This window comes from Poecilia reticulata, chromosome 7 (genome assembly GCF_904066995.2).
Source record: "Poecilia reticulata chromosome 7, P_reticulata-male-v2, whole genome shotgun sequence".
In the NCBI taxonomy this organism is placed as follows: Eukaryota; Metazoa; Chordata; class Actinopteri; order Cyprinodontiformes; family Poeciliidae; genus Poecilia; species Poecilia reticulata.
The window spans coordinates 9165569-9190797 of NC_088836.1; the positions used below are offsets into that span (position 1 = coordinate 9165569).

Sequence of the window (25229 nt, forward strand, 5' to 3'; positions counted from 1 at the left end):
AGCCAGCTAAGAAAGGTTGTTGCATCAACTAACTCCCTCTTTTGTTACCTAGCAACAACCTGTTTAGTAAAATAAACAGGTTATAAATTACAGCATTATAAAAATAAACAGTGTGGAGTGAAAACTCTGCATAAGTTACGCCACCAGTTTGACAGTATTTGAGATAAATAAAACAAAAGATTAATCAATAATAATTTACATCGACTGATATGAAATGTTTTTATCATGAAATAATTTCATGCAATGTTCATAAGGTCGTTCATAGAAATAACTTTTTTACAGTTATTTTTTTCAGTCTGAAGCAGTAAACCTGGTTATGCAATATACAGAACTTTATTGATTTACAAAGTATTGTTGTACCAATCAATCAGTCAAACTTTGTATACAGAGTACGTGTAATACACTCAAGTGAAATACAAAATTACAGTTGTAACAAAGAGAAAGAGAGGCATTTAATCAATTGGAGAGACAGTGAAATGATCCATATGATCAAATCAAGTTAACAGACAAAAACAAAAAACAATGTTGGTCTGGAAGTGGGAGATAATCAATTATAGAAGACGAGAAACTGTGGCAGCTCATGTTGATTAGTGAGGAAACAATGGACAAATGCTTCTATTGTCTAAGGAGAAAGATGAAATTTATAAAAAAAACAATAATACATAACATACAAAAGGAAAAATAACAGAAATAAAATGTATAATAGAATAGATGAATTATATTCACATAACAATACTTTTATTATGTAGATATTAACAACTTACATACCAATAAAATATTATTACACAAATAGATTCTTTAAAAGTTGCAAAAACTAAAATAAATAAATTAAATACAGATGAATAAACTGATATGGCCCCATTCTACTGATAATAAAGATCGACAAACAAGAAAATGATCAGCTCAGACACCCCAGGATGGTGACATCCCTGTCCAGAGGTTTCAGCTTGTTGGTGTTACTATGCTGAGAAGATCCCCTCTTCGCGGTGAAATGGATCCTGAGGCGGAGGAGGAAACGGAGGGGATGAACTCTTCATCAGAATCCAAAAAGGATAAGTCCAGCTCGATGTCCTTGATGGAACGAATCCTATCATCGCTAACAGGTAAAATGTAAAACATGGTCAATAAAGTTCAAGACAAAATGTGACTAAAGCACCTCTTGTCTTATCACTCAGTGTAAATGACTTGTAACAATCTACATTCAAGATTTCTTTTCACCAGAATTTGTCCTAATATTTTATTAAACCTTTCAAAGAAAAAATCTCAAAACTGAAGACATTCTGATACATTTAGACCAGGGATGCCCAATGTCTGTCCTGAAGGACCAACTTTGGGCACCCCTTGTTTAGACCATTGTTATGTGGGTTTATGAGTGAATAATACAGAGACGGCTGATATAGGTCAGAAAGGGATTTACACAATGTTGACAACAGTATTCTTTCATCTGCCTTCACACACACATGAGATCTAGAGGGGTGTCTATTCTCAACCCACAAGGTTAGATATGATATGAGAAAACCAGTTAAGTTCTTCAATGCAAAATGCAATAATACATGTTATGGACACTGGTTTGTGTACTGGTGCTCAATCATGTGCTAATAGGAAGAAGCCATTTTCCAACTGTTCCCACAGGGTTGGGATCTTGAAATGGTAAAAAGAAATGCGGTGATTCACTGCCAGGACCACCAGTCTGACATCACGCTCATGTACAGGGAGTGAAGTGGTACAGAAACCAGCTGGGGCTGAGCAGGGCTGGAGCAGAAGAGAACTGCTGATAGGTTTCACAGAGAGCAAAAAGCAGTTCAGCTCCTCTGCCATCGGTGCACTCAGTACCAAGAGAGAGAGAGTTGTGCATTGCTGTCAGGTGAAAGGTACACAGTCTAAACAGCCACAGCCGTTAGCTCTCAGCAGAAAAAGCAGCCGGCATTAAACAGATATGCACCCAGCATCTGGGGAACAGTGTTTGATTGTAATTGTTTTGTTGTTACACCACTTTCATGCACGTATTAATAGAGACAAACCCCTCTGCTTTTACAGGAATCTGGAGACCTGTCACAGCAGAGCAAAATGCGACCTGCCGTTGCATACCAAATTCGTATCGTCTCCTGTGAAACTAGGTTACATTTGGCAACATTGTGTCTTTGCACATAAACACATAATTTTAATGATTTCATTTACCTTGGTATTTTGTCCAGTTTTACTAGGTCGTCATGCCACACATGGTTGGTGATAACAACACCAAAGACATTTACTAGCACATTCACCGACGTGATGAAATGGTCTCTGAAGGGCACAGAAGAGAACGAACATGCTGTCAGACTCAACTATGTTTTTCTTGAAGGTTTTCTCTCCCTCAGTCTACAACAACCAGATGCACCAGGTCTTCTACAGTTCAGACTGATGTTGAAATCATTCTCCAAGTGTAGTTTTATTAATCATTACTACACAAGCTCTTCTCAGGCTTTCCCCACTGGTAGGTGATCCTAGACATTAGTTTATTATGCAAGTTAAAAATAATGCCCTTGTTAAGAATAATTTCAAGCTGTCTGACAGAGCATCATAACTCCATTCAGAGTGACTCCATAGTTTGATGGTGAAAGTACACTTTAAACACAAGTAGCAAGTTGAACCTACAGAATCCACTCCACCCCAACCAGAATGGCAGCATCCTCTGCACGTAGTCCCACAGCTGTCAGAATCAGGATAGTGGTCACAGCTCCTGTTTGTGGGATCGCTGCAGTTCCAAAGGTGACAATGGCACTAGACAAGCTGCAAACCAAGCACACTCAATTAGCATCCCTGTCCCAGCAACAGAAATGCTATAATCTGCAACTTTATCAATCCTTTCCTACACTGTAAAAAAAGTCAGTAAATATACGGTAAAAAACGGTAAAAGACCAACAGTTTTTGACCGTCATATCCAAAAACCTTTAATTACCGTAGAAATTACATGGAACTACCATAAGTCAAAACTGCAAAAAAAGTCAGTAAATTTACGGTAGAAAATTGTAAAATACCAACAGTTACTGACCGTAATATCCAAAACATTTTGTTACCGTAGAAAATACATGGAGTTACAGTAAGTCGACACTGCAAAGAAATCCGTAAAACTATGGTAAAAAATGGTAACATACCAACAGTTACTGACCGTAATATTCAAAGCATTATACTACCGTAGAAAATACATGGAATTATTATAACTCAATAAACATATATCCTAAGTAATTTTGACAGTCATAAATGTAGAAAATACACAAATATATTGTAAAAATATAAGTAATTGTAAAGTTCATAAAAAAAATTGCAATATTGCCATCAGCTAATTACCCTAAACTTAACAGTACTAATCAGCCAAAACTACAAATTTTGCTGATATTTATATCTACAATGTAAAACCGTAAACAAGACTGCAAAAGTCATTTATACAAAGAACACAATGCTGGTGTGATATTTTGGTTTCTTTTTTAATAATGCCTTTAATACACCAAACTGAAATCTCAGCAGTAGACTAGGCATCGATCTGGCAACCCACCAATTGCAAAGCAAACTCCTACAGCCAACGCCACCATCATTTATGAGAATATTTGATTAAATGATGCATTTGAGATTAATTTTATGCCGACCATAGATTTCTTATACTGTATGTTAGCCCCTCTTGCTTGGATGAAACTTGGATGAAACTGAAGTTGGTTTCCAATTGCTGCTTCCAATTTGGGAAATGGCTAAAGGGCAAATCCACCTAGATTTACCCTACCATTAGCATCTTTAATTTACTCTTGCTAAAAAACTACAACACCTAGACTCTTCAAATTTGGACTAGATTATTCTCAACTCATATCAGAATATTTAAAACCAAGTGTAGGATTTCTGAAACCTTTATCTGATTTGTGAAACTTCAATAAAGAACAATTCTAGTGTTATCCAAAATCATACAAGTTGTGGAGTCGCCCTTCATTGAAGTTTCACAAATCCCACACTTGGTTTTAAATATTGTGCTATTAGTAGAGAATACTCTAGGGAATACTCTAGAGCAGTGGACCCCAAACTACGGTCCACATTTGGTCCGGCCCCCTGAACAATACCAGAGAGCATTCAAAAAGTTTTTCATATGTTGTATTTTCCGGTTTATCCACCAGGGGGCTCTTTAGGAGGTGTCCTGTAAACTGTGGGTGTTTTGTTTTGCATGGTGCATTACTGCCATCTGTTGGTCTTTTAGGGAACTGCTTGACTTATGTTATTTAATCAGTACGGTTGTTTGCTAGCCGTAGAGCAGATGAACACGTGTTTGTTATGAACGCCACATTCCAGGTCGAGTTCTTCGAAGCCTGTAAGTAGCAGCTTATACTTCAAAACGAGCCTTTATGTTAACGTATTCCTCATACGTTTCATGTTTCCTCATTCCTCATTCATGTTAAAATTACTTAAATTATTTTCCCTCAATGGAATATATACTAGTCAGCCCCAGTGACCGTTTCACCAACGGTTTTTGCCCATGTGCTTTCTGGGTAAAAATCAATCGAGTAATGCGCGCCCCCCCCTCAACAATTTCCGCCAGCGCAGGTGATAAACGTGTCACACTTGCCCACCAGAGAAGGGAAAAGCTATGTGGCTCTCACAGGAAAAAGTTTGGGGACCCCTGCTCTAGAGAGTTTTTCATTTTGTTATCGTGATAAATAGCAGGATTTACAGTAAACGGAGACAGTTATTTGTCATGTAAACAAATAATTATCTAGTTTGTATTGCTGCTTGATCCTTCAGCATCAGCAGCAAGTTTCTTTTAACTCTGTTCCTGTAGTTGAGCGTGGCTCAGGATACTGTGGTGTCCTGAACTCAACACAGTAAAGTCACAGTGCGCTAGCTAAGGCTGCTAACTAGCAGGTGCTAGCTCAGGGTGCTGAGGGGCCAGTAGGCCTGGTCCTTGTCAGGATCCGGCTACTGTCTTTGAAATCAAGTGTCTGCTATTTTTGCGCGTTCAGGAGGAGGAGGAGGAGAAGGAAACGCATTTCTGCATCACATGTGAGTCCCTTTCACGGTTTTAACTGAAGTTAGCTAACTATAACCAACTGATAAAGAAATGTGTAATTTCTGAGCCATGCTGTTTATGTACATGCACTGCAGCTAGATATTTTTACTATATGGAACATTTAATTTTCCCAGAAGCAACACTTCCATTAATGTTTCTGTTGGAACGACTGCATAGATTATATTTCTGGTCTACTTTAGACTGCATGTGCTTAAAGTTATTGTTAATGACAAAAGCAACTTTTTCCAAGTTTGGTTCAGTAATTAATTTCAATTACTTTGAGTGTGAAATGTTCATGCATGGAAGTAAAAACTGTGAAGAACACGTTAGCTTTTGTTTCAATACTTTGGTAATACTTGGAAGTATAAATCTTGGCATCAGAGCTAATATTTAATATTTTCCTTTGACCTCTTGACTCTCACCCCCAAAATACTTGCACTAAAGTCACTGGGTCCATGACAGTTGAAGAATTTTAAGATAAGAGAATTTAAATATTACTATTTTACAGTTTTTCTCAGTTTGGGTGCATTTCTCAGAACAGAATTTAAATTCTTAAAGCTACCTGTTCAATCTTCAAATTACTGTCACTTCTGCACATCAAAAAATGAGTTTCTCATTCCTTTTGCAAGTTTTGCTTTTGTACATCATGTAGCTGATTATGTGTTGCTCCCAAGTGAGTCCTGAGTTTCTCTAATAGGTCAATTTATGAACCATTAGCTCATCCAACGATCAACCAGTTTTCTGAAACAGATTGAAGGTGCATCTTGTGAACCATCAGTTGGCAACAATATGGTCTATATAGCCAGAACACAACACAATGTTACATTTCTGAGAACTGATGAGCAAGTATCTGGACAGAGTGAACAGCCAGAGAGAAGAAGAGGAGGAGTGAGGCTGAGGAGGAAATAGTTGGGAGGGAAGAAGAGTTAGAAGAGGCTGAGGACATCTGCCAGTTTCCATCAGTCCAACATCAGGATATGACTGCAACCCACAACATGATGCTGATGGAGGTTCTCCCACCCTACTGTACATTCCTTAACCCCACTGAGGAACCTTTGTCAGCATGACGATGGAAATTAAAATGTAATGTAATTATGTAATTTCTACAGCACTGTACAGTTTTCCATGAGGAAATTGGCCTGTGGTTCATTTTCTACTTTTTTTTTGTTCTCTGCATTTCTGTCTTTTTCTTTCTGAATCACCATGGCATGGTCCATCAATAAATTACAGTAAAAGCATAAATGTGAATTTTGTAGTCTCTTCCCATGACTAATCAATTTGACCGTCTTATCTGTACATAGAGAAACTATAACTTATTATTTTGAGTCACTGATATGTTAACTGACATAATTTTGAGAGCTGAACTAAGGATTTTTCAAGCAAACAAATGTTATTTTTGCTGTTTCTACCAATTGTTTTGAGAAATGCGCTTAGTGTTTTGTAAATGCCAACAATGACTTGAGAAATGCACCAAAAGTGACTGAGAAAAACTAACAGCATAAATTGTCTCAGGTGTGTCTATTTGTTTGCCTGTATGAAAAGTGTACACATTTACAGCTTTGTTTCTGCTAGCTTGCAGGAATTGTAACTTGCATAAATGTTTGAAGACAACTTATTGGCCTTCATGAGATTCAGATAAATGGTATCTATTTCATAAATTGCCTAAAACAGTTATTTGTTTTTATTTATGTTTTTTGTTTGTGTATTTTGTCAGGTTGCAGAGAGGATCACACCTGTCGTCAACAAACAAAGGTTTAAGAACTACTGAATTTCCAGTCAGAAATGATCACACCGCCTGGTTGAAGTACCAGTCTCCATATGCAAGTCAACAAAGGTGAAACAAACATTTAAGCGAATGGTGCATTTATATGATGTTCATGTAGTGCATCTTTCTAACTTTTGCTTTGTTTGTTTTCCAGCAGAGAGGAAACACCCGATTGACAACATGTGAGTCTCAAATTTCAACCTGTGACTGGGAAGACTACAACCATCCTGAGCAAAATCTGAACTCTGTGTCTTAAGTCTCAACCCAGAACAAGAATCCTTTTATCACCGGTTTTTCTCCTATAATAGGTTATCTCTTATGTGGACACATGCTGTTTTTTTGGTTTGTTTTGTTTTCCAGATCTCAGTAATACCGTGAGGAAACTGTACAGAACATAGAATTTTTTGTTTTTTTAAACTAAATTTTTAAATAGAAATTGGTTCTTTAAGTGGATTACTCGTAATCTGTATTTTTGTTTAATTTGAATTTATTTTCTTTATAACTTTCTGTATAGAAATGCTGACAAGTTACACTTCCTTGTGTGTTGTACTATAATTTTTATGGTAAAAGTCTGGTAAGAACAGTGACCAGTAATTTACCATAAGGTTTTTGGGGGGTTTTTTTTTACAATAAAATGTCAATATATCATACAGTCTAGCTGTGTTTTTCACTTATGTAGATATTATGCCTCAGGCAGTATGACCGTATTTACTACAGCAATACCACATTTTAATTTTTTATTTAACATATTTTAGGAAATACGATATTTTACCATATTTAGGAAATACGGTAAAATACTGGCAGTTTTGGTTGCCAGTATTTTACCATATTTGTAAAATACGGTAAACTGACAGTTTTGGTTGCCAGAATTTTACCGTATAAAGACGGTAAGATTCTGGCAACTCAGCTGCCAGTTTTTTACTGTAAATTGAGGCCGTTTTTTTTTGTTTTTTTTTACAGTGTACTGTCCAGTTGGTTCAATTCAAAATTTACAGTGAAAATATCTATAAATATCCTGAAACACCTCCAGATTAATGTTTTAGAATTAATACAGTGCCTAGTCTTTGACATGCTGCCTGAACTTTTGTCCACTGCTTCTTCCTCTGGCTCGAACCCAGTAGTGAAAGTAAGGGGGTACGGCAGGGTACTGCGTACCCCTAAAATATTTAACGGGGGTACGCAGTACCTGCAAGAGAGGGGAGCGGCTGTCTGCTGTAAAAAGTCAACGGGTTCACTGTGCAGCTGTGAGTTCACCCACTAATTAGCCGCAACTGATAAGTTTTTCAAGAACAATCTAAAACACGACTTAATCAGTTAATGAATACATTTATTCACATTTCATATCATTTATGAACTGTTCGTGCTTTGTTAGAGCAGCAGTGCAATATGTCGATCGCGGAAGGTTTTGAGTCGATCTCGGCATTAGGTGACAAACTGAACGGCGCCAGGAGGCTGAGAGCAGCACGTCCTCCTCGGCTCGCTTATCGAAATGTTTGTAACTTTATTAAAGAATAACAGCAAAAAAATCACCAAAACGTGCTCAAATTAATGACCCAACAAAAATAATGATCTCAGTAATTATTGTTTAAACAAGGTGTTGCGCAATTCTGTGCGTTTCGGTTCCATTACCAAAATAACTAGCAGAGCAGGAGCTTAAAATTAACTAATCAACCACCGCTGTGTTCATGAGGCTTATTAATGATCGCAAAATAAATATCAAGCCTGCAAACCTGATATCGTAACGGACTGAATGTTATGTTTTTAACGTAATCACTGGTCGGCTTGTGGAGCGCAGGAGGTTGCCATGGCAACGGGTGTGCTTAAATGACAGAAAGACGGAGAGTAAAAAGGTGCGAGTGGTTTAGAGTTGATCACCTGTTCGGGTTGTTTTACCTTTGTTTTCCTTTGTCTTGGCTCATCACAGCCCCTGTAATTTCTGAACGTTCAATAAGCGACAAACTTGGACTAATTACCTCGTTCTTTGTGAGAATACATCATTTACAACAAATATCAAACACGGTAAATATTTTACATTAAGTATTTAACAAACAAATGGCTTGTATCGCAATAATTATGTGAAATTAAATTAATTGTCTAATTGTGCTGTCGGGCTCAGAGTCTGAGAGGCTTTTTCTTTATCAAACTTTTTTTTTTGCCTCTTATTTAGTGGAACTATTGATGTTGATGAGATTTTCTCCAAAATAGTGACCTTTTTCAACCTTTATAGCTCCACTGTTAAAAATGAGGCTCTAACATTCACAAATGACAGTGAAATAAAATCCAGTCCAACATCTGGTTTGAGGTGATTCCACTTTAAGCTGTTAGAGGGAAAAATATCCCAACTTCAGAAGATGAGCTTTAACCTAACAGAGCACTCTGGTTCCTCCTATCAGTATGAGAGTCAGGGTGAGGAGGCGCCATGTTAGGAAGATGAAGTGGAAGCTGCAGGATCTTCAGAACAAACAGGTCATGATGCTAGGCCTCTATCTAGACACAGGATCAATATAACCAGTTTAAAAGCTAAAATAAATGGTTATATGCCAGACATGGAAAACTGGGATCCACTCCAGGCCATGATGTTCAGAATTTAGGTATCATGGCATCTCAAGGTGTCAACATTGCAGCTGGTGGGCTGAAGGAAATACAGCTTTATTTTGTAGCAATTCAAAAGCTTTTTTTGCAAAGCTTTTATCGCTTTGCAAAAGAATTAATCAGCACAGAAGCTCCAAAGCACACAAAGAAACTATATATATATATATATGTGTTAGAACCCCCAAGAATGTGAACTACCAAGAACTACTTTCACCCCTGCTCGAACCCTGAATGTAGCCACCACTCTGCCCAATTCAGCTTAATGTTTGTGATTCTACTGTATCAGCTGCTAACCTGGACTCTGGTTTTATCGGTTGGTTTTTTTGTTAATTAGATTTTCTGAACCAGATACACCGATAAGCAGCAGATCAAGAATCTGCGGCAACATCAGATACTGATAAGTGTAAATCAGAGGTTATACTAGACTTGTTCATTGTCATTTCTACTGATGGGCTCATTCAGGGTTTTTAATATTGAACAAGCTGAATATAGAACACATGAAGCATAGGAATTTATATATATCTAACATAATTTCTACAGTGACAAAGTTTTGAAATCAGCAAATATTTTGTCAAGTGAGACAATCAGAAATGACAGGATTCAATATTAAAATTGCTGTTTTTACAGTTTTATGTTTTTCTACTTGTAGCTTATTTTGCACCTATTAAGTGATCACTGTGGTAGATTAGCTACTGGCAGTAGATCCCTCTATATGTACAATATTATCTGCAGTGAATGAAAACGTTATGAAATAAGGAAATGTTTCTTCAGTGATCAAAAGTTGTCAAAACTCTGTGAATGAGGAGTTTTCTTATAGCAGCTGCCTACCAAGATGGCTGTCAGATACAAAGTTAGCAGAGGTGTGATGTCACATGACATCTATTGCTCTGGACCCCTGCAAAAGGAAAATGCTACCCATTTGATAAATCACTGCTCTTAACAATCCCAGCATGCACCTTTTCTCAATTCCATGCACTTGTATGAAGCAGCTTACCCAATGGCGATGATCTGGCCGATTTCCAGCTTGACATCATTAAGTTGGGCAATAAAGACAGTAGCGACCACTTCATAGAATGCCGTTCCAGTTCTATTGATGCTGGTGATGATGGGCAACATAAGGCGGCAGAGTTTCTTATCGACCTTCACGTTCTCTTCACAGCATTGCAAGGTGAGAGGCAGAGTGGCGGCACTTTGGTAGAAAGCACATTCTTTATTGGTGCACCATTTATAAAAACAAACTAGAGAAGTGTCATGCTTTTTCAACAAACAGAACATTTAACCTGGATGCAATGATAAATGCTGTCGTCAAAGCCCTAGAGATGTGCTTGAAGACATGAAAAGGGTTCCGTCTGGTGAGAATGAGGTAAAGCAAGGGGAAAATAACGAAGGCTTGGACTGCTTCCCTGAACAACACAACAAAGTCACACTTAGTGTTGAAGATACATTACGTATTCACTTAAGTATTAAACATTCATTCATATATTCATACCTCTAACCCAGTGTTTCTCAACCTTTTTTGGCCCAGCGCCCCCCCAGCCTTTATCCAGGTCCCTCACCGCCCCCCACCAAAGAATTTGCAGGCTACTTTGCACTGACCATTATTTTATCAGTAATATTACTATCACTATTGTAGATGTTTGATTTTTATGCTTGTTTCTGTATTTATCATCAAAAATAATTTCCCAGAGAACAAAAAAGTCATGGGAATAGAAATTATTTTCGTCTACGAAAAATGCAACAAACATTCAAGTTAAACTTGGTAGGCCTAACAGCAGCCAATCAGAGTGGAAAAAATATTCTTATTCTTTGCCATTTTCTAGTTGTTAAATATTACACAAAATGACCAGATAAAAGATGTTCAATATGCCAGTTTAAACTTTGAACTATTTGCAAACGACTGAGCTCTGCAACATTAAAACATGGATAGAACTGTAACTACATTAATCATAACTCTTCTTCTCTTCAGTGTTTCTGTGAGTTTTTGGTGGTGCAGCTCTGTGCTGCCTTCAGGAGAATGGGACATCAGAGTATCATCCATAAAATTTCACCCACATTGCATTTAATGTGCAAACCAGAGCTTTCAGTGGAAAAATAAAAGTTCCAGATCCTTTTAATGCCATACAGATATGATACAGAAACATGGATTATATATTTATATAGACCTGTCTATTGATTATAGATTAATAGTTTTACTGGACAGAAATTACAAAGAACAAATCTGGTTCTTAAACAAATCCTAATGAGTCAAATTGAAAGTGTCATGGAGTCATCAGCCTCATGACATTAACACTGACATGAAAAATAATATTGAATAAATAAATATATAAAATCTAATTAAAAACATAAATAAGTGATAAGTTATTTACTGTTATGGTATGTAAGATATATTTATTCTCAGTATTAGATGTCTCAACAAACCCATGGCATTTCAACAATATTATTTTACTTTTTATCTGGAAATAGTGTCTGTTTATTCTTGCTCTATATTAATTATTGCTCGAAAGGTCTTGCCATACCAGTTTATTCCTCTGTATTTACTGTAGTTTCTTAGTTTATTCTTGCATTTTGTTCGACATTCATTTCCATTTAGTTTTATTTGATTAATATTATCCTCTCTTGGTTTATTGCTATGTCCACTTTAGTTTCTTTCCTGTTGCTAGATTTATTTTATCATTTATTGACCATCAGTAATTTTAACTCATCACCTGCTGCGTCTCCTAATCATCATGTGTTTCACATCATGTGTTAATTTTTCACTGTTCAGCGTCAGATTCTCTGTTTTTATGCCATAATTCACATCTAGTTCGTCGCTCCGTTTTATGTCCCGCTTCTCCTGTTTCAGAGTTTTACGCAATGTGCGTGTCATTTTTTTAATCTTTTTTTTTTTTTTTTAGCGTATGGTGCAGGGCGGTCGGGAGGCGTATCGATGGGGAAAAGGCAGACTGACATAAACCTTTTAAAACAACGGAAACAATTTCTGCATTCTGATTATTGAAATTTAAAAGTGCTGTGTTGTTCCATCACCGTCGTTTCATACCCGACCACTTACAGCACCGTGTTAACGCTATAAAATGAACGCTCTCTATCGTGGTATCACTCATGGAGGGATTTCTTTAGTTAAATAGGTTCATTTTTCAGAGGGATACACAGTGAGGGTGTCGTGATTTTAGCTACCAGTAGCAGGAGCGGAACTGCGCCAAGAAGCTAATAAACACTGAATAGAAGAAGAGCTGCCATCGATACAGTTGCAGCCAAGCATGGTTTAATGTTACACAATACAGTTTTACCAAGTTGCTCAAAGTCTAAACTGGTATTGTTGTGCATTTAAGGTGTAAAGTTTACCTTCGACCAAACGCCCCCCCAAAGGCATCCCCGCACCCCCCTTTTGTAAAAATGTCTGCCAGCGCCCCCTGCCGTCCTCTGAACGCCCCCTGGGGGGCGGCACCACCCACGTTGAGAACTGCTACTCTAACCTAACAGATCAATGTGTTTGGGGGGATTGTATATGATATGCTAACACACAGTAATGCATCACTGTAAAGTGGAATGAAAATAATACATGCTTGCACAGTAACACCCATGAAGATTTGTTTGTACATTTCTATTCAGCCTCAATGAGTTCATACTTTGTAGATAAACATTTTGCTACAGCTCCACCTGCAGCCTGTTGGGTCATGTTTCTACCAGCTTTGCTCTTTCATAAAAAAACATTTGTCACATTCTTCTCTATAAAATAGCACAAGCTAAGATTTAATGGAGAGTGTAAACACACGGCTTCTTGCCACATATTATCAAATGAATATAGGTCTGGACTTTGTCTATCCCATTCTAACAGATGAATAAGCTTTGACCTTAACCAGTGGTCTCAAACTCCAATCCTTGAGCGCCAGTGTACTGGAACCTTTCGATGTTTCCCTGAACCTATAAACTTCTATGAAATGGCTAAACTTTATCTCCAGCATTCAGTCAAGATCTGCAGAAATCTGCTAATAAGCCTGTAGTGGAGCCAGGGTGTGCTAAAGCAGAGAAACATCTATAAGTTTCAGGACACCGACTCTTGAGGAATGGAGCTTGAGACAACTGATCTAAACCATTCCATGCTCTCTTTAGTTGAAGGTTTAGATTCACTATGCTGAAGGTAGATGGACCTCGCCGCAGTCTAAAGTATTTTGCTGCCTCTAATATACTGTATTTTCTCCCAGGATTGATCTGTATGAAGCTCAAACTCAAACCTTCTCTTCCTCTTTCTTATCTGAAAACTTGGTACATTGTTTTAGAAATTAACCCAGATTTAAACTTCTCTCTGATGTGTCTGCTGAGTTTCTTGGTGAGTTGCTGTTTGTTCACTCATGTTCTCTGACAAACCACTGAGGCCAAAGAACGTCTGAAGGGAAATGCTTGAACTGGACCACTCTGGAGTTGCCCACGGTGAGAGGCGCCGGGCTGGAGTGGGCATACTTGTTGCCCCCCATTTGGGCGCCTGTACGTTGGGGTTCACCCCGTTGAACGAGAGGGTAGCCTCCCTCCGCCTACGGGTGGGGGGACGGGTTCTGACTGTTGTTTGTGCTTACGGGCCGAACGGCAGTTCAGATTACCCACCCTTCTTGGAGTCCTTAGAGGGGGTACTGGAGAGTGCCCCTCCTGGGGACTCCCTTGTTCTGCTGGGAGACTTCAACGCTCACGTGGGCAATGACAGTGAGACCTGGAGAGGCGTGGTTGGGAGGAACGGCCCCCCCGATCTGAACCCAAGCGGTGTTCTGTTGTTGGACTTCTGTGCTCGTCACGGATTGTCCATCACGAACACCATGTTCAGGCATAAGGGCGTCCATATGTGCACTTGGCACCAGGACGCCCTAGGCCGCAGTTCGATGATTGACTTTGTCATCGTCTCATCGGATTTGCGGCCGTATGTCTTGGACACTCGGGTGAAGAGAGGTGCGGAGCTGTCCACTGACCACTACCTGGTGACGAGTTGGCTCCGGTGGTGGGGGAGGAAGCCGGTCAGACCTGGCAGGCCCAAACGTATAGTGAGGGTCTGCTGGGAACGTCTGGCGGAGTCCCCTGTGAGACGGAGCTTCAACTCTCATCTCCGGCAGAACTTCGAACACGTTCCGGGGGAGGTGGGGGACATTGAGTCTGAGTGGACCATGTTCCGTACCTCCATTGCCGAGGCGGCCTATCGGAGCTGCGGCCGCAAGGTTGTTGGTGCCTGTCGCGGCGGCAACCCTCGAACCCGTTGGTGGACACCTTCGGTGAGGGATGCTGTCAAGCTGAAGAAGGAGTCCTACCGGGCCTTTTTGGCCTGTGGGACTCCAGAAGCAGCTGATGGGTACCGGCGGGCGAAACGGCATGCGGCTCGGGTTGTCGCTGAGGCAAAAACTCGGGCGTGGGAGGAGTTTGGAGAGGCCATGGAGACAGACTTCCGTACGGCTTCGAGGCGATTCTGGTCCACCATCCGGCGTCTCAGGAGGGGGAAGCAGTGCAGCACCAACACTGTTTATAGTGGGGATGGTGCGCTGCTGACCTCAACTCGGGACGTTGTGGGCCGGTGGGCGGAATACTTCGAAGACCTCCTCAATCCCACCAACATGCCTTCTGTTGAGGAAGCTGAGCATGGGGACTCTGGGCTGGGCTCTCCAATCTCTGGGGACGAGGTCGCCGAGGTGGTCAAAAAGCTCCTCGGTGGCAGGGCCCCGGGGGTGGATGAGATCCGCCCGGAGTTCCTTAAGGCTCTGGATGTTGCGGGGTTGTGTTGGCTAACGCGACTCTGCAATATCGCATGGACATCGGGGGCAGTTCCCCTGGACTGGCAGACTGGGGTGGTGGTCCCCCTGTTTAAAAAGGGGGACCGGAGGGTGTGCTCCAATTACAGGGGGATCACACTCTTAAGCCTCCCTGGTAAGGTCTATTCAGGGGTCCTGGAGAGGAGGGTCCGTCGGATAGTCGAACCTCGGATTCAGGAAGAGCAGTGTGGTTTTCGTCCTGGTCGTGGAACACTGGACCAGCTCTACACCCTCAGCGGGGTCCTGGAGGGTGCATGGGAGTTCGCCCAACCAGTCTACATGTGTTTTGTGGACTTGGAGAAGGCGTTCGACCGTGTCCCTCGGGGGGCCCTGTGGGGGGTACTCCGGGAGTATGGGGTACCGGGCCCTTTGATACGGGCTGTCAGGTCCCTGTATGACCGGTGTCAGAGTCTGGTCCGCATTGCCGGCAGTAAGTCGGGCTCGTTTCCGGTGAGAGTTGGACTCCGCCAAGGCTGCCCTTTGTCACCGATTCTGTTCATTACTTTTATGGACAGAATTTCTAGGCGCAGCCGAGGTGTTGAGGGGATCCGTTTTGGTGGCCTTAGGATCGCATCTCTGCTTTTTGCGGATGATGTGGTCCTGTTGGCTTCATCGGAACGTAATCTGCAGCTCTCACTGGAGCGGTTCGCAGCCGAGTGTGAAGCGGCCGGGATGAGGCTCAGTGCCTCCAAATCCGAGGCCATGGTCTTGAGCCGGAAAAGGGTAGAGTGCCTTCTCCGGGTCAGGGGGGTCGTCCTGCCTCAAGTGGAGGAGTTTAAGTATCTGGGGATCTTGTTCACGAATGAGGGAAGAAGGGAGCGGGAGATCGACAGGCGGATTGGGGCAGCGTCTACTGTGAAGCGGGCGCTGTACCGGTCCGTCGTGGTGAAGAGAGAGCTGAGCCAAAAAGCGAAGCTCTCGATTTACCGGTCGATCTACGTTCCCACCCTCATCTATGGTCATGAGCTTTGGGTCATGACCGAAAGAACGAGATCACGGGTACAAGCGGCCGAAATGGGTTTCCTCCGCAGGGTGGCTGGGCTCTCCCTTAGAGATAGGGTGAGAAGCTCGGTCATCCGGGAGGGACTCAGAGTAGAGCCGCTGCTCCTCCACGTCGAGAGGAGCCAGTTGAGGTGGCTCGGGCATCTGGTAAGGATGCCTCCTGGACGCCTCCCTGGTGAGGTGTTCCGGGCACGTCCCACCGGGAGGAGGCCTCGGGGAAGACCCAGGACACGCTGGAGGGATTACGTCTCTCGGCTGGCCTGGGAACGCCTTGGGATTCCCCCGGAGGAGCTGGAAGAAGTGGCTGGGGAGAGGGAAGTCTGGGCCTCCCTTCTGAAGCTGCTGCCCCCGCGACCCGACCCCGGATAAGCGGAAGAAAATGGATGGATGGATGGATGGACCAGATTTTTAGAGGAATCAGAGTAAAGAGGCTGACAATAATTGCATTGCTAAAAACTGATCTCTAAGCATAAGAGGAAAATCTCAATAAAATCTGTAAACTGTTCTTTAAATACTTTCATAACAGTTTTCTTCTCATGTCACTCAGGTAGAGTTCAGTGCTGCTATCTCAGGAGCAGTGATATCAATTTGGTATCAAAGATGAAAAAGAAAAGATATTTGGACATACCCTGCAAAAACCACTCCTACAAACTTTGCAAGCTTAAGGACAGCATCCCAGTCACGCACATCCAACACATGGTCTATGATCAGAAACAAAACTCCAATTGGCAAGTACCTGAAACAACAAACAGTAAAAAAAAGGGTTTAAACAAATTGGTGTTCCAAATTTATTAAAAAAATGTTTGTGTTCATACTGTTACCAACAGGTGGCGTGAGTAAAGAGTGGTGCACATAAGTGTAGAGACCAACAATAAAGCAGAAGAAACAAGCATGATGGCTGGTGTGCTTTACTACAGACTTTATTACAGTTACGTTCAGTACTAGTGAGTTATTTTTCTGCAACCTGACAACACAACATAATTTCTATTAAGCATGGAAGCAGCAATTCTATGTAAAAATAAGAACTAAAATCTGCTCAGATACTCTCTGATCTTACCACAGGATCCAGTTGACTATGACTTTTACGGCATCGTTGAGGCATTGAATGGCCTCCACTGCGATTCTTGCCTGCTGTCCAATGATGTTTAACATGATGCCGATGACAAATGACCAGATGACCAGTCCTATCATGTTGGGTGCATCAACATACTTGCCTACTAGTTTCGTCTCAGTGCCATTCTGCACACACAAAAAAAAACAACCAAAAAAACAAAACACAAATATGGTGGAGCCAATCCTCTAAGATCAGTATTCACCTTGTTGGTCAATGCATGTTGGGCCATGCATGTCACATTTTCATAATCCACAATAAAACCATTGACTGTGATGTGTTTAATATTAATATATAAATTTCAACCCTGTAAATTATAAAAACAACTAATAAGCGCAAAGAAAATGGAGCTGAATGGAATGTAGCGGGGAAACCAGGAAGGAGTGACTGAAAAAGAGGTGTATTACTACTGTTAGGTTGAATGCTGGACAAAGATCTGGGCTAATGAGCTAATGGGTGGCAGGTGTGAGGAGAGAAAGCAGAAGGCAGGCTGAGGAGAGACAGAAAGAGGCACAAGGGGTGAGCGAGAGCAGACTTTGGCCTAGGAAATGAATCTAACAAAAATAATTAGACATAAGAAACATAATGAAAAATAAAGAAACTAAGGAAAGGACTCAACAGAAAAAACTAGAATCACTAAGATAATTATAGAAACAAGGCAGAATGAAGTAAGTCAGGAATACAAATGATGACAAAACAAAAAAATCTAAAAAAAAAAAAAAACAAGATCCTGACAGTATGAGTGTTTGCCTGGTTGCTTGTCCTATGTCCTAACTATGGCACACCTTACTGTCACATTGGCAAACACCACCTCCCCATTCAGGCTTTAAATAAAAAGAAACTCAAGGCCATTCTTTTTTTTCCTCTTCAATTTTAAGTTTGTGGCTGTAAAATGATGATTCTAGAATGAAAACAAAGATTAGAAGAAAATACTCACCAGGTTTGGATCAAGGGAGAGGCCAGGGTCTGTTATAACCTCAGTCTTGTACTGGGAGAAGAAAATAAACTGTTATATTTTCAAACCCCAAATGGGAAATGACAAAATAAGCTGTGGGCCAGAACAAAAGCATACCTGCTCGTAAAAAGCCTGGAAGAAGTTCTCTGGAACCGTATTCCTATGCAAGCAACAGGAGAGTCAGATAAAACTGAGATAAATTTTTAAGACCAAAAACTTTAGGACATCATTTTACCCAGTGTCTCATCTCACAAAAAGCTAGATAGTTGAACTAAAGGTACACAGTCAAAGATGATAAAATCTCAATTTTAACATACAACCAGAAAATGCAGAACAGCAGGAATTTTGTCTCACCTAATAAGATCCTGCATGATCACGTGCAAGACGAAGGTTGACGCGTCCTTATTGTCAGTGTCCCTGTCATCCTTTTTATTTACTGTCACACCAGGCTTGATTGTGAGAGCCAGAAACATTCCTGCAACACAAAGTATCAGGTAGGATGTCAAAAGCAATAACAGAACAAACTATAGCAGTCTTCATAAATCTATTTTTAAATCTGCTGCCCATGATAAATTTACCGAGAATTACGACCATGAAGGTAGAGCCACAGATGAAGGTCCCTGTGATGATAGCAGTTTTCCTGGACATTCTGGTGTTTAATCCAGTTACTCCTGAGAAAATAGAGCAGAACCAGAATTTCATCTGAAGGCTATCGTGAGCAGGACAACATGCCAGTTCATGTGTGTCCTAACAATAGTCTAAATTTAAGAACTGATCTTCATGTTTGTATACTTTTAGTCACAACAAATATATGGTATGAACATAAGATGAGTCTAATATCTAGTATGTAGTCAACTGTTTTCTATGAGGGGCCGTTTAGGACAAAATCTATGTTTTGTCTCTCACACACTACAAGAAACTCACGCACACTCAAAAAAACATCACGCACACTCCAAAAAAACATCGTTCACACTCAAAAAAACATCACGCACACTCAAAAAAACATCACGCACACTCTAAAAAACATCACGCACACTCAAAAAATACTCAAATTGCGTATACATACTACTAAAATGTCTCACGCACACACATTTTATCTTTCTCGCACACATACACTGTACTAACAACTCGCACACGCACACAAATGCCATCTTTCTCGCTCACATACACACTACTAACATGTCGCACACACACACAAAAGCTATCTTTCTCGCACACACACAAATGCTATCTTTCTCGCACACATACTCTACTAACATGTCGCACACACAAATGCTATCTTTCTCGCACACATACACGGTACTGACTCGCACACACACATAAACGCTTTCTTTCTCGCACACATACACGGTACTAACTCGCACACACACACAAATGCTATCTGTCTCGCACACGTACATAAATGCTACCTTTCTCGCACACATACACTGTACTAACAACTCGCACACAAATGTTTCTCTCACATACACAAGACTAAAGTTGCGCGCACACACTCACACACACACACACACACTCCTTTTATGTATGTATGAGAGCGAGACTCTTTTTGAATGTGAGAGCGAGACTCTTTTTTTTGAATGTGTGAGAGCGAGACTCGTTTTTTGAATGTGAGAGCGAGACTCTTTTTTTGAATGTGTGAGAATTGTCACGGAAGAGGCGGGGCATAATTTTTTTATCAACTGCGCATGCGTTGATCCTAAACTATAAGCTTCGATTGTTGACTCACTGTATGTTCTATTACTTAGTATATTTGTGCTTTTAAATATATATAGAACTTTAAACTTTCTTGTAACTTAAATGTACTATAGAAATAAATAAATCTGATTGATTGATTAGAAATAGCAAAATTGCTGTAGTACAATCTGTCCACTGGGTGCCAGCGTTACAGGAATTATTAACCGGCGCCAACCAATGCCGAAGAAGAAAGAGTCTGCTATACCGAACATGGCTAACTCTAATTCAAAACGAGGCGGTATTGGACCGCAGTGAAGTTAGTTTCAAGTTGGATATTCGATATTCGAGCTCCGGGGAGTAGGGGCGTTTAGCACAAGGTTGATCCGATTTATGAACGCTAATGTCGGCCGGGGGTTCTCCACAACTCCCGGCCGCAGCGCACCAAGGTTTACTCTTCAACAATCGAAGCTTATAGTTTAGGATCAACGCATGCGCAGTTGATCAAAAAAATTATGCCCCGCCTCTTCCGTGACAATTCTCACACATTCAAAAAACGAGTCTCGCTCTCACATTCAAAAAACGAGTCTCGCTCTCACATTCAAAAAAAAGAGTCTCGCTCTCACATTCAAAAAAACGAGTCTCGCTCTCACATTCAAAAAACGAGTCTCGCTCTCACATTCAAAAAAACGAGTCTCGCTCTCACATTCAAAAAAACGAGTCTCGCTCTCACACATTCAAAAAGAGTCTCGCTCTCACACATTCAAAAAAAGAGTCTCGCTCTCACACATACATAAAACGAGTGTGTGTGAGTGTGTGCGCGCAACTTTAGTCTTGTGTATGTGAGAGAAACATTTGTGTGCGAGTTGTTAGTGCAGTGTATGTGTGCGAGAAAGGTAGCATTTATGTACGTGTGCGAGACAGATAGCATTTGTGTGTGTGTGCGAGTTAGTACCGTGTATGTGTGCGAGAAAGAAAGCGTTTATGTGTGTGTGCGAGTCAGTACCGTGTATGTGTGCGAGAAAGATAGCGTTTGTGTTTGTGTGTGTGCGAGTTAGTGCCATGTATGTGTGCGAGAAAGCGTTTGTGTGTGTGTGCAAGTTAGTACCGTGTATGTGTGCGAGAAAGATAGCATTTGTGTGTGTGCGCGACATGTTAGTAGTGTGTATGTGTGCGAGAAAGATAGCATTTGTGTGTGTGTGCGAGAAAGATAGCTTTTGTGTGTGTGCGCGACATGTTAGTAGTGTGTATGTGTGCGAGAAAGATAGCATTTGTGTGTGTGTGCGAGAAAGATAGCTTTTGTGTGTGTCTGCGACATGTTAGTAGTGTGTATGTGAGCGAGAAAGATGGCATTTGTGTGCGTGTGCGAGTTGTTAGTACAGTGTATGTGTGCAAGAAAGATAAAATGACATTTTAGTAGTATGTATACGCAATTTGAGTATTTTTTGAGTGTGCGTGATGTTTTTTAGAGTGTGCGTGATGTTTTTTTGAGTGAGCGTGATGTTTTTTAGAGTGTGCGTGATGTTTTTTTGAGTGTGCGTGATGTTTTTTTGAGTGTGCGTGATGTTTTTTTGGAGTGTGCGTGATGTTTTTTTGAGTGTGCGTGAGTTTCTTGTAGTGTGTGAGAGACTAAACATAGATTTTGTCCTAAACGGCCCCTCATAGTTTTCAGCAACATTTATACAGAATAGCCACCAAAAGATGAGTGAGCATCTTTTCAATCTATCTCTATAACAATGATAAGTTAATACATCAAGTATCTGAATTCATATTTAACTTGCCTGCAAGCACGCTTGTCACGATGAGGGGGAGGCCAAACATCTTAAGCATCTGTAGAAGCATGCTCCCTGGTACTTCGATCCAGTCTTTCAAAAGTTGAGTTAGAGGAACTAGAGCCCTCAGCAGAAACCCAGCGCCTACCCCTGTTAGGCCAAAGAAAAAAGAAAAAAAAAATCATAAAGCAAATATATATGAAAAAAAAAGCTCCCACGTGTAAAAACAACCTACACTGCTGCATACTTTATGACAGTCTTAATAAATAAATGGGAATGATTTAATAAAAATAGTGAATCATATATTTTGCAGATATATTTTCAAAGTTTATTTCAGTTTGTCTATTGGCAACATTGTACCCTAATGCTGAATAAGTCAAACAAATGTGTGTAAAACAGTCACAAAGAGCATGTCATTTACACAATACATTATTGCTATTTTATACATTGTAATGCTGTGGACAATATACATGAATTTCACAGTCATGATATAAAATGTTGAAGAAAGTAAATTGTTGAAAGGATTGTTGGGAAGAAAACAAACTCCTACAACAATGATAATACATTTTATTTAAAAGCATATTCATAGCTATTTTGCAGTAAAAAACAAGAATAATCTCAGTCTTGTACTGGGAGAAAAAAAGAAACTGTGTTAACAAAAGCACCACTGTAACCTGAAAATGTTAGGATCTCAGGTGTTTTAATTGGATTTTGTTTATCTTTCCTCAGTTCCTTTTCTTTTATTATATCAACTGTGTTCTGTTTTATTTTGGTTCAGTCCTTTCTTAGTGATTCTAGTTTCATTATCACTTTGTGTTAGTTTCTTATTCATTTCAGTTCTGTCTTGTTTTTATTTTTATTTTAGTGCCCACTTAGTGATTTTAGTTATGTTTACGTCTTGTGTCTAGTCCTTTATTACTTACTCTAGTTTCTTTACGTGTCTTTGAAATCAAGAAAATCAAGGATATTGGTGAGGCTATTATTACGAATACAAACAAAGTCATCTGGGTCAGAAGTATGAACAATGGTGAAATGGTCAGCAATGTGTGATAAAAAAACATTTTTAATATAACAGAAAGAGACCATAAAAGTTTGGAGGAAGAGCATTGGAGTTTAAAATTAAAAGAGAGCAGCAAATAATCCGTGAAAGGAAGCTCATCAGGAGAAGTTCAGAGATGATGTTTGTATGGTATTTGGAAAAGTTTAAATATGATTAATACTGACCAAAGGCAAGTAAATTATGTTAGGTTATCGGAACTTTTCAACATTTCCAAAAACAATAAAACAATTAAACCTACTATCATTATACCAGAAATAACTACATAAAAGAAACACGGTAAAGTTTTAGACACCATTTTCTGTAGTGAAAAGTGAATCGAATGAGTCCTTGCAGCTGTTCAGTTGACATGCAGGATCTTTTAAACGCAGTTAAGACACTGATTCTGAAGAACATAATGGAGGTTTGAGATGATTTTCTGATTGTTGTTTCACATAAAATTGTCTGACTTGAGGCGTACTGCCTGACACCCAGCAACAGCAGCTTCATAGCTCTTTATGTGAGACAAGTGAGTTTAGCCTTCATTTGGACAGACAAGTGGCAAAACCAGGCAGAAATGTTGAACCTAATGATGGATCCATTAATGCCTTCTATATTACAGTATGCTAAAAGAGCAACATCACTTTCTAACACAAGAGGCCCTCAACGTGCACAAAAAGTGCAGTCGCTGTTGGACCCTGTTACTGACCTAGTCAACCTGAGCAGTCCATGAGAGTGTGTTGTCAATTTGTACTCCAGTGTATTTGTAAGAATCCACCTGGGCAATTACATGCAATGGATGAGTGATCTCCTATTGACTTCAGATTATAAATAAGTTCCTGTGATATTTGGACGTTAAGGATCAGAAAATGTTCCTCACAACACTGAAGACAGTTTTTAATCTGCTGTCGGGGGTTAAATGCGATGTGTCTGAAATGAGGCAGAGAATAGCCGTGTCATCAGAAAATTTGACCATTTTGTTTTGTGTATTACAGTGTATTAAGCTGCATTTCACCAGCATCAAGAGAAAATAGTTTAAGATATGTTAAGTATTCCATTGGTGTATTAAATTTCATGTTTGATGGGCGCTTTTACTAATTTTTGTTTTCAAGTAGCAAATCCACCACAAAAACAAATCAATGAAGAAGAAATCACATGAGTAGAAACAAGTAAGCTCTTACCCAAGGCGACTCCCAAGATGCAAAAGGCCTGAAGTAGGCTTTCTGTCATTGTTCTTGTGTTTTTGTGGTCCAGTCAGATGGACCAGTTACTCCCAGCTGTTCAAGACATTTGTCCCAATTTTTAAAAAATGCCCTGGAAAGCATAGTCAGTCTCTATGGATACCTTGGTAAAATAAATAACACTACTTCAAATTCAAATTCAAAAATACCCTATTAATTGAAAAGGGAAATTAAATGTTATTACTCATTATTTCAAATTCTTCAAAGAGTTATTGTAGATGGTGATGGCTGTTGGCAGGAAGTGGCCTTGCACACCACTGTGCCTTATAACTGCTTAAAAATAAACAACAGCGTGGAGTGAAAACTGTGCATAAGTCACGCCACAAGTTTGGCAGTATTTCATATAAAACAAAAGACTAATCAAAAATTACACTGGGTGACAAAAAATATACTTTTTTAGAAGTTGTCTATGCTTGTTTCAACTGAATTAGGATTATTTTGCGCCGCTGAATCCTAAATGACATCCATTCTTCTCAGGTTAGGTTTTTATTCTAATTTGATTCAGAGAAATCCGATCTGACTAAATTGATTACATTTTGTGACATTAGTGCATTTCTGTTAATATTTCTCATCCAAAAACTATTTTAGGACAAAACAATTGTTTTCCTAACAAAGTGTATTAAATGTTACAAACTTGGATCTTAGTAAATTGAATAGTAAACACTGATAAGGGTAAGTACATGTGAATTGAACATTACGTCTTCATTGTGCAAAATTCTCCATCTCTTTTCTGTCCTCATTGATTCTCTCCTCTTGCTCATCAATCATTGATCAGATTCTCAGGAAACCGATAAATATATGAGAACAAGTCATGCATTTTGATGCTCGTGTTGCATCCATAGTTCAGAAATTCGACCTGATTGAGCAGAACCAATGTGATTTTTGGATTCATCAAAATGACCCCAAAACAGATGAAAAACCGCAGACAATTATATGGCTGCTGACCAGTGTCATTGACAACGACTGATATTAAATGCTTTTATCATGGCATGTTTTTCAGCCATATTCACACCATTTAGCCGGTAGCCAGCAGTGGGATGAAGAACTGTCAGAGAATCTTCAGTCGAAGAGGAGATTGACTTAGGCAACCAATGGGTAAGATCCACGGCGTCATGGAGGGGAAAACAGAACGCAAGGAACTTGGGCTACAGAGTGGGTAAAATCCAGAGCACCACAAGGAAACATCTGAGAAGAAAGGAATGGATTATAAATAAGAGATAATCCTAGAAAACTAGGAGATAAACTCAGAGGGGCATAAAGTACAATAACTGGCAAACA

The 25229-nt window shown here is 40.0% G+C and overlaps 1 protein-coding gene and 1 long non-coding RNA gene across 3 annotated transcripts; one reads left to right on the forward strand and one right to left on the reverse strand.

Annotated features, from left to right (window-relative positions):
* Positions 1-314: 314 nt before the first annotated feature.
* Positions 315-24034, reverse strand: LOC108166423 (excitatory amino acid transporter 3-like). Its single transcript, XM_017305642.2, has 13 exons — positions 23892-24034; positions 21684-21824; positions 18810-18902; positions 18586-18706; positions 18349-18391; positions 18214-18264; positions 17223-17404; positions 16794-16901; positions 10661-10783; positions 10375-10569; positions 2635-2769; positions 2179-2283; positions 315-1096 (listed from the first exon to the last, which is right to left on the reverse strand). Exons 1-13 carry the CDS (start codon positions 23938-23940, stop codon positions 943-945), a joined length of 1500 nt encoding a protein of 499 aa, XP_017161131.2. The 5' UTR covers positions 23941-24034; the 3' UTR covers positions 315-942.
* On the forward strand, positions 3449-8303 carry LOC145552194 (uncharacterized). Of its 2 annotated transcripts, none has more exons than XR_014088144.1 (2): positions 3449-6857; positions 6943-8303. It is a non-coding gene; the product is annotated as an uncharacterized LOC145552194 (long non-coding RNA). The 2 variants fall into 2 exon arrangements; XR_014088145.1 differs by having other exon boundaries at positions 6946-8303.
* Positions 24035-25229: the final 1195 nt, after the last annotated feature.

What these genes read in the sequence shown, in the direction of transcription:
- LOC108166423 (XM_017305642.2), bottom strand. Translation starts at nt 23,940, where the DNA reads ATGACAGAAAGCCTACTTCAGGCCTTTTGCATCTTGGGAGTCGCCTTG. An exon ending in ATCATGCAGGATCTTATTAG is followed by an intron (nt 18,392 to 18,585) that starts GTGAGACAAAAT and finishes TTGCTTGCATAG; the next exon opens with GAATACGGTTCCAGAGAACT. An exon ending in TCCAGGCTTTTTACGAGCAG is followed by an intron (nt 18,265 to 18,348) that starts GTATGCTTTTGT and finishes TTCTTCTCCCAG; the next exon opens with TACAAGACTGAGGTTATAAC.